General features: G+C 39.8%; 2 protein-coding genes across 3 annotated transcripts in view; both read left to right on the top strand.

Moving 5' to 3' along the window:
- Window positions 1-6,517, top strand: part of myo9b (myosin IXb) — a 26,237-nt gene extending 19,720 nt beyond the window's left edge. The window contains exons 19-25 of the mRNA XM_062992821.1: window positions 1-14; window positions 122-227; window positions 304-435; window positions 931-1,054; window positions 1,653-1,759; window positions 2,957-3,075; window positions 4,109-6,517. The exon at window positions 1-14 is cut by the window's left edge and continues 115 nt beyond it. Of these exons, the coding sequence (XP_062848891.1) occupies window positions 1-14; window positions 122-227; window positions 304-435; window positions 931-1,054; window positions 1,653-1,759; window positions 2,957-3,075; window positions 4,109-4,269 (763 nt within the window). The 3' untranslated portion in view covers window positions 4,270-6,517. The remainder of the gene's footprint in view (window positions 15-121; window positions 228-303; window positions 436-930; window positions 1,055-1,652; window positions 1,760-2,956; window positions 3,076-4,108) is intronic.
- A 1,369-nt stretch (window positions 6,518-7,886) lies between these two features.
- Window positions 7,887-10,000, top strand: part of mfsd14a2 (major facilitator superfamily domain containing 14A2) — an 18,231-nt gene continuing 16,117 nt past the window's right edge. Inside the window, exon 1 of one of the 2 annotated variants that reach the window (XM_062993706.1) lies at window positions 7,887-8,066. In XM_062993706.1, coding sequence (XP_062849776.1) covers window positions 7,983-8,066 — 84 coding nt within the window. In that variant the 5' untranslated portion in view covers window positions 7,887-7,982. Of the gene's footprint in view, window positions 8,067-9,453; window positions 9,529-10,000 lie in introns of those variants that run through there. The other variant, XM_062993707.1, reaches the window with a different exon arrangement.

Below are 10,000 nucleotides of genomic sequence, written 5' to 3'. Positions count from 1 at the left end.
CATGTACGCCGCCGGTACGAGTCCTCACCTCTGATATGATTTTAATCTCGGTGTACGAGCATGAATCTTCTATTGTTACGTTAGCACGAAGCTAACAGCCGCGCGTCTTTCTGTAACGCAGAGATACCAGAGAGATCGGAGAGGCTTCGAGCCATTTACAGGAAGCTGGAGGAACTTCCTGCTCCTAATTACGGGACTCTGGAGCGGCTGATCTTTCACCTGGTCAGGTGAGCTGCTCAGATGATGCCGTGTTTACTCTGTACGTGTTTACCGTCATCTCACCGTCTGTCTGTCCGCCCGCAGGGTGGCGAAGGAGGAGCCGCATAACCGGATGTCGGGTAACGCCCTGTCCATCGTTTTTGCTCCCTGCATCCTCCGTTCTGCCGACATGTCAGACCCCCTGCTGAGCTTCAAAGATCTTCCCAAAACCACACTGTGAGCTCCAGATACGTTTATTCATCGTTTATTATTATAGACGTGGTTTGTCAGTATGGATCAGTGTGTAGAGGCTGCTGGAACACAGACACCACTGTCCACAGTCGAGTGAGCTTCACATCACTGTGGGTTTGGAGGTTCCTGTGCATGTGAAGCCTGGTTGACGATGAACAATCACATCTGTGTTCCAGCATTCATACGGTTCTATTCTGTCCAAAGATTTATGGAAACGTCTCGTGTCTTTGTATGGATTTACCTGTTTCTCTTTTAACCTCTCACAAAACATACCAGTAGGTGGATTTGTTATTCTAAATGAAGCATTATTAAGAGAGAGCAGGTAAACAGGTGAGTGCCCTGAAATGGATCAGTGCTTTTTACATGGCTCAGGGGAATGTGAAGCTCACTCGACTGTGGTCAGCGCCACCGTTGTTTCAGCAGCTTTTAGTTCATGGACGTCCTGTTTTTTTTTTCTGGTGGATCCGTCCACGTGTTTAGGTGTTTGGAGGTGCTGATCCTGGAGCAGATGAGGAGATATGAAGAGAAGATGAAGGAGATCCAGCAGCTGGAACACGCCGAAGCTCTCGCCATCAAGGAACTCAAACTGAGGAGACAGAACACGGTAAAATAATGATAATAATAAACTAATAAGATTATAGACACCGGGTCTGTGTGAAACCCCAGCTCTCTGTCTACACCGACACATTTCCCATCATCCTACACTCCTAAGAAGAGGGCGTGTCTAAATTCTTAGCTAGTGTCGGTTTGAACGTCCTGATGCTAACTGTGTTAGCTTAGTAAGCTAAAACTGCAGCGACGTAATCGGTGTCTAAATAATCTGCCTTATGAGTTCAGGTCTTATTAGAATCCTGTAGGTAGAGGGAGCAGGGCGGGTCACTAGGTTTTCACACAGACCCTGTATAGACAAAAGTATGTGGACACTTGATCATGAGCTTATCTGGGGCAAATTGTGCTCATTTCCATTGTGCCAGTGGTTGATGGGATACGTCAGGGCAACTGGAGTTCCTCCAAGACCAAAACTCTGAGTATTTCTTAATGGAGTTTGTTTATGCACAGTCATGCTGGAAGAGGAATGGTGTCCACATACTTTTGGCTTTATCGTATACATATTTATATAATCTGTGTATAGATTATTAGTGGTTTTAGTATCAGTCTCCGTGTCCGTTCTGTACCACGTGTTCTTTCTCCTGGTTTGTTAGATTTTGGAGAATCCCAAGGACACGCTGAACGTTCCTCCGGTGGATGAATCAGTCATGGACGAGGAGAAAACGCTGATGGAGAGGATCAAGTCTCTGAAACATGAGAAGTAAGTCACAGCTTCATCAGCTTCACGTGCACCAGGGACCCTGACCTCTGATCGAATGTACATGACAGAGATGTTCACAAGTCACAAAATACGAGTCCGAGTCGAGTCGCGAGTCTATATAATAAACACAAAACATATATTATAAATGTAGAGTAGAAATAAAGAAATAATCTGTAAGTTCAGATAAAAACAACGACAGATTAGCGAGTGTATTTAGCCGTTTTACTTCGTGTCTTTACTTTCCTCCTCATTGTGTAAATGAATGTAATTTCTGTAACAAGAAGGTTCCAGTTAAAAGCTTCAACTGATACGTTTTGTTTTCATTACAGAACAAAAGCGCTCGATAAATCACGGCACAGCGGCCAAAATCCCAAACACGGCAAAAACAATCATAACCGCTGCTTACCTTAGCTTCTGTTCTTCCAGATGCTATTACATTTATAAGCGTGCGTCCCGTTATGAACAGAATCCGTTATTTTGTAAATGTGCTTATAATTAAAAACCTCCAAACTTTTCCCGGTGGTGAAGTAAAACAGGAAGTGGTTAGAAAGCCGATCGAGCGTTTCATTACCACGTCATCTGTGTGACGCAAACCGAATAAATGCAAATAACAGCATTTCTTACTAACAATTACAATCAGAAGCTCTGATTGGTTCAGAAAGCGTCTTTCAACCATCAGCACCGATTCTGTAGGAGCGTTCCATTCACCCCGGCTGTTCCAGTGAAGTGCACTACGTAGGGTATTCCACCATTTTAAGTGAGATTCCAATCCAAAGGAGGGAGTAGGCAGCGACGCTTCATCACTACACCGGAAGCTGCTGGAACATTTACACATTGTGTGTGTTGTGGGTTAAGACAGTCGGAGCGTTATTATTATTATTATTATAAATATTATTATTATTATTAGAGAGCAGAAAATGACATGATCAGAATGATGTGGGATCAGATATATATATATAATTATCACACATAACTAATGTTGCTGACTTGTTGTGCACGAGTCATTTTTTGCGAGTGACGAGTCGAGTCAGAGTCATTTGAAACGAGTCCGAGTCGAGTCTGAAGTCACTGTGTGTCACAGACTCGAATCCCCATCTCTAGTACATGAGGCTGAATCAGGGCGTGGCTCAATCACCTCCGTTTCCTAATTTGAGATCTTTCCGGTTCCCACCCTGCACTAACTGATGTCTGTTTCAGGAACAAGCTGGCGTACAGGCTCCCCGAGCTGGATCAGGACGCGTCCGATAACGAGACCCTGGACTCCGAATCCATCGCCAGCCTGGAGAGTCCGCTGGATGATAGTCTGGTGTTAGAAGGTCAGTAACAGGTTCAGGGTCTGTGGGTTTGTTCACGTAAGCTTTCCAGTGCCGTCCACATATTTTCGATAAAGTTTAAAAGTCAGGACCTTGGGAATCTCATTCCAGACCTGGTCCTGCTAGAACATCCAATTCTGTCAAAGACTTGAGGAATGTAATCTTTAAATGGTTCGGGGTAATTTTGTCCACTTTGTGCTACCACCGCCGCACTTTACTGTAGACACAGTGTTGTTGGGTTTAAATTCTCATCATCTTTCCTCCAAACATTCTGATCAGTGGATGAATAACTCCATCTGACTCCTCCAGAAGAGTTTTTCTTTTACATGTTTAGCATTTAGCAGACGCTTTCTAAGCTATGGATGATTAAGGGCCTTGCTCAGGGGCCCAACAGTGGCAACCTTGCAGTAGTGGGGCTTGAACCATTGATGCTTTGATAACTAATCCAGTACTCTAGCTGCTAGGTTACAGCTGGCCTTTGATTCTTTCTTGCCCGGCAGCCTTTAGGTGCATCGTGATGTGAAGCTTGCTTGACTGTGAACAGTGTCATATGTGGTCTAGTTTAGTTGTTCTTTCCAAACTTGGCAAAACGACCACTGTTCCAGGTGCTGTAGTTGCTTAGAAACGGCTTCATTTACATTTTCAGAATTTTCAGCATTTAGCGATGCTAAAAGTGACTTACAGTACTGTGACAGTGTACAGTCTGAGCAACTGAGGGTTAAGGGCCTCGCTCAAGGGCCCAACAGCAGCAACCTGGCAGTGGTGGGGCTTGAACCAGCAACCCTTTGTTCACTGGCCCAGTACCTTAACCACTAGGCTACAGCTGGCCCTTCACTTGGCACCACCTTTCCATTGTAGCGCTTGTGGCTCAGTGTAATCGGTGCATTCAAGCTAGCCATATTTATATGGGCACAGAGAATCATGTAGGCATATATGTAAACCTTTGACTTAATGGTATATATGAATTTATATGTATATATATATATATACAGAGTATATATATGTATATATATATTATATTTATATATTTTTTCAGGTCGGTGGAATACGAAGGAACCGCAGAAACGTCCTGTCCAGGCTGGCGGTGGCGTCCGCGATGGCTACGTATCGACCGCTATGCCAGCTAGCAACCAGGCTGTAAAACCCAGCGGAAGCGTCATCAGCCTCGACATTCCCTACATAGACGACGACCTGTAGCGCTGAACTAGCCGAAGCTACACATTTGCGCCGATGACTTACGCAATGTGCAGCAGTACTGCTAGCATGGACACGCCATCGGTGTCATTTTTGTTTACTGGATTGTGTTTAAATACGCGACTTAATGCTGTTTAGGTGGTTAGAAACCATAAACACACTGTTGCTAGGCAACTGGAAAGCAGTACAGGTTTGCTAATAACTGGAACTAGTCATTTAGCTAGCTCGTATTGCCATATAACTCATTTATTCAGGAAAGTAAACACAGATCGAAAGTGGAAACGATGCAGAATTGTTAAGAGTATCAACATTTACCTCAGATGTTCTGTTCAGTTCCAAAAAAAATCATTCCAAACGCCTTAAATTACACCGTATTTATGTTAGCATCAAACGCTAACTGAGGCTCCTGTGTGTTGCTGAGGTGAGAAACACAGCTGTTGCATTGTGACATTTTATGTAACCATAGCAACAGGTCACCTGACATTGTTGCCACGGTTACATCTAATGCAAAATTTCGCAGCTTTGTTTTGCTAACGCTACTCAGCTTGTGTTTGTTTACTGTTAAAAAGCCAGTTAGCTTTGCAATGAAGCTCTCTCGGGTTTGTACCGTGGCTAAAAACAAATAGCTAGCTAGCTCAAAGCTCCCTAAAAAGCTATTAAACATATTTTGTGGTGTAGTGTTACCACAAACACAAACACAGATTTAACTGGATTAGCTAAACATAAATAGCTAGCTGACTATAACAGTTAGCTCCCATTAGTGTATAGAATATAGTATACATTAAATTAGCCTATAAATCAGGAGGTTAACACGACGCTAAGATGCTATTAGCGCTCCTGCAGAACCCGGCTTGCTGTCTAGCATTAATAGTATAATTTAGCCTGCGTATCTGGTACGTTAGTTCCGTGATTGTTTTATAAGCTACATCAAACACGGATGAACTTTCTGTGTGTATACAAGTACTGACTGTAGCTCCTCTGTTGCTCTGTACACTTTGACACCCCCTCTCATGGCACATTTACGACACCGTAATCTGGTAATAACATAATAATGACATGCTAGTGTGTGCTGTTCTGTGTATGTATGAGTGTAGCAGGTGCAGCAGTGTTGTTGGGATTTTTAAAAACCTCTGTGTCTTTGCTGGAGTCGACCAAAAATATCAAGCCACCAGTATGGTGTGATCAGAAAGTGTCCGCTGATAAATGACTATCAGTTGTAGCCTAGCAGTTAGGGTACTGGACTAGTATTCAAAAGGTCGCTGGTTCAAGCCCCAGCACTTCCAGGTTGCCACTGTTGGGCCCTTGAGCAAGGCCCTTAACCCTCAAATGCTTGGGAAATATGCTGTCACAGTACTTTGGATGAAAGCGTCTGCTAAATGCCGAAAATGTAAATGACAAGAGGAAGATGAACTCCAGGGTACGTGTTCCTAATAAAGAGAAGAAAAACCCAACAACACTACTGCACCTGCTACACTCCTACATACACAGAACAGCACATTACCATGTTAGTGTCACTGCAGTACTGAGAATGCTCCACCACCCATCACTGATCCAATTTTTCTTCCTGCCTTTTGTTTTTGCTAATGATTTGAAGATAAAGAACTGCTTTTATTTTTGTATTTTCTTATTTTTGCACCAAATTTGGATATGCTGGAGTCTCCTGTCCACTCTGGCGACCTCTACCTTCCACACAGTGCCCTCGCAGCCTTCTCCCACAGGTTTCATATCTCCGGCCGCTTCTTTACGCCAGCCTCGTAGGGAAAGTGCGTGTACCACGGTACGTGCTATATTCTTCAGTCCTTGACCAGACAGTAGGACCTGCTGTCTCAGCAAATGTGTCTGTCAAGGTGCCCGGCCAGGTCGGCAGCACAGCCGAAGCATGATGCTTTAATTACACAGTTATTCAAAACCATTTAGAGCCACAGATTACATCCAGCTCGCTCTGGGATTAAATTGATCAGATCATTTTGAGTGGTGAGGAGAACAGTGTTGTATATAAAGATGTTTAATGATTAATGTAATGATTGTTTATGTTGATATTATTAAACTGGATTTTTTTTACCTGAGTATATCTGTGAACAATCAGGACTGGAACTCATCACTGGAGCTGGAACATCAGCAGATCCTCACCGTTCATAATAATCTCTGTAATAATGTTGATCTTTGTACTTTACTGTGTAATAATGTTAAAACGAACAATCAGCTATAACACTTTATATTTTATACAGAATAAAAGACATTTTTAATTTCATTTATTTCCCATCTGTATTTGGAGTTACTATGAATCCACCCCACACACTTGCCTATATACTTACATATTCAGAGCAATAAGAGTAACCAATCCACCTACTGGAGGATAAGATAAAGTAAACCCAGAACACCAAGGCAGAACATAAGTATTCCATAAAACTCTACACAAAATATTAATTGTATAATTTTGGATTTTTAGATGGTACTGTCTTTCCTTTTTCATTTATGTGATCAGCAACGAACTTTAGTCGAGCTTTAAAGCAGGAATTTTGGAGGAGGACCTTTTATTTATATTTTTTATATATACAGTTTTTATAGTCATAACATTAGAAGCAACATTTCTAATTATATTTATATTTATAATTGTATTTATTATTTTATTTTGTTTATATTTTTCTTATTTAGTATTTACATTTATTTTTATTTTATATATACATTTAATATTTTTATCAATAGCAGCATTTATAATTATAGTTATATTTATATTTCATTTATTATATCTATAATTATATTATTTTTATTTTATACATACATTTTATCATTTGTATTAAGTCATAACAGCAGCAACATTTTTTATTATATTATATTCATTAGTTTATAATGTATTATATGCATAATTATATTTTATTCATGTTTTTGTTTTTTATTTATATTAAGATATTTTTTATTAATTTGAATAATTTATGAACTATTGTAACTATTTTTGTTGTCATAACATTAGTATCAACATTTCTAATTATATTTATATTAGTATTTGTGTTTATTATATTCATAAATATATTTTATTTTTCTTATTTAGTATTTATATTTATTTAATATATAAATTTAATATTTTTATTAACAGCAGCGTTTATAATTAGTCATATTCATATTGTATTTATTATATTTATAATTATACTGTATTTAATTTTTTCTTAATTTTTTATTCATATTTTGAATATACATTTTATCTTTTTTATTTTATTGTCAACATCAGAAGCAACTTTTATAATTATATTTATATTAATTTTTATAAATGTATTATATTATATTATATATTATAATTTTACTTATTGTTAATACTTTATTCATATTTTTGTAATATTTATATTTATTTTTCTTATTTAATATTAATATTTTAATATTTATATTTTATATGTACATTTAAAATGTATGGTTTATATACAGTATGTATTAATAGTCATGATGAAGTAGGTGTAACCTAGAAGCCAATCGCATTACAGAGGGTAGAAATTCTACTGGCCAATCATAAGGCTAGATTTGTATCCAGCGAGCCAATCCTGTGTGAGTAGGCGGGATGTTTGGAATACAGGTGTGTGTCAGAAAGCGGGTGTGATGTGTACAGTGGGTGAGTCAGGTGTGCATGAGCGGATCAGTCAGTCAATAAAGAAGCTAACACAGAGCTAAGCTAAGCTAAGAGGAACAGGCAGTATCCCCGCAGTGTAAATGATGGATATTAGCTAACGATGACGGGAGATAAGAAGAAGAAGAAGCGGCTGAACCGCAGCATCCTGCTCGCTAAAAAGATCATTATTAAAGATGGAGGCAGTGTGAGTACAGCGCCTAATGCTAATGCTAACACTGTGGAGGTGGATGTGTTATGCTAACCTGAGCTAGCCAGCGTCAGCTCTGTATCTCATTTAATAATCTGTTAATCAAATATTCACGTTTATCTCATAATTCCTGTATTTACGGTGATATTTAGTGTGATAAAGTGTTCTTCTCTAGCTGTGTGAACATTAATCTGGCTGAAATCGTGAATCATGTTTCTGTGTACAGACATATGGTACAGAAACAATCCACCTTCTGCAGTCCAGCATTACTGCATCATTCTATTTATTTATATTCATCAACTGTACAAACCTCTCATTATTGTTCCATGTTCATTCATGTCTTTATCTGCTCTTCTATTATTATACTGCAAATATAACATGTCACAAACATCATAATAATCACGTTTATTATAAAATACATTTATATTCGTTTAATTGTTAAAGATTTAATCATTAATAACTGTTATCTATTGAACAAACTATTTTATTGGGTTCTAAATCAGATAAAGAATGAATTTATCAACAACTGACAGTTTGACATCTGATCAATACGCATTAATGTTTCTAAATGCTTTAATATAAAGATATAAAATATAAAAACGATGAGCCAAAACATTAAAACCAGCTGCTGATTTTACTGTCAAAACCTCTCCGACCCGCCGAGATGTCTGAAGGGTTTCTGTGGTATCTGGTACCAGCAGCTCCTCCAGAGCGTCCTGGTTCATCTCCTCCTCAAGATCTTGGAGAAAACTGGATTGTTTGGACCAGTCGACCTTCTTCTGTAGCTCAGAAATCCAGTTCTGATAACAGCGTGTACATTGTAGGAGGTTTGGACAGTTGACAGGAGATGCATGGGGACTCTGAATTGTGCCACATTCACCTCGTCACCAGGATTAAAATCATCTGCAGTTTGATCCACAGTAGATCTTCTGTTGATCTGTACCAGACACCGTGTCCCTCCATCAACCCAGTCGATGGGTCGTAACAATCTGGTCCTGATCAAAGTCTCTTAGGTCTTTATGCTTAAACCTCTATCAGCCCGACATCTGATAGATCCCTCACCCTCACATGCACCGGTGATATGGGCGTTACCGGTGTTACCGTGCACTATTTTGGCTTGTGTAGTGTACAGTAGGTAACAGTGCTGTATGTATTTATATCTGTAGAGTTTCTGGACGTTGGTGAGATGTATGAGGACAGAAATATTAGGTGGAGCAGGTTCTGATCTCTCTGTGCTGAGTGCCTCTGAATCACTGTGTGTCGACGGCAGGTTGTTGAACCTGAAGAGCCGAGACGATCTGTTTATTTATTCGGTCATAAAAACAGCGGAACGTTCAGTTCAGAATCACGTGATCGGCTCAGTCAGACCAAACCTACAAACCAAACGCTCCACGTCTCGGCCCTCACTCAGACATCTGAAACCTCCTGGGTCTGGTTATATATGAAGAACAAGTGTCAGGTTTCAGACTTATACATTATAAAAACCGTCCATATATATATATATGATTTATCTACAGCAGCCGTCGCTCTTCTGGGAAGCTTTCTATCAGATTTTGGAATGTAACTGCTGGAGCTTAATTCCATCTACTGCACACTCAGAATTCTGGCTTACATTTAAGACGTTACAACAAATTTCAGCCAGTGTTTAGTTTGATGTCGATGTGTCGGGTTACGGTCATTTCCAGAACCACGTTTGGTGTAAGCGGAACACTCAGAACGACCTCTTGCACTTGGAATGTTCTCAGCTTCATGACATCTTGGACATTTTGACTAAGCGATTACTAACTGAATTGCCGTAGGATCGCTCATGTGAGAGCCGTTTCTGTGCTGTCGCGTGCCGACAGTGTGTGATGTGTTTGTTTACGTATCGAGGCGTTTTGTCCCTTTGTGGATCCGTAATGAATGTAAAAGTGCGTTTCTCTACACACGTG

The sequence above is a fragment of the Trichomycterus rosablanca genome, chromosome 4 (genome assembly GCF_030014385.1).
Source record: "Trichomycterus rosablanca isolate fTriRos1 chromosome 4, fTriRos1.hap1, whole genome shotgun sequence".
In the NCBI taxonomy this organism is placed as follows: Eukaryota; Metazoa; Chordata; class Actinopteri; order Siluriformes; family Trichomycteridae; genus Trichomycterus; species Trichomycterus rosablanca.
Note: the sequence above shows the minus strand (reverse complement) of the source record. Positions and strands in the feature narration are given on the sequence as shown.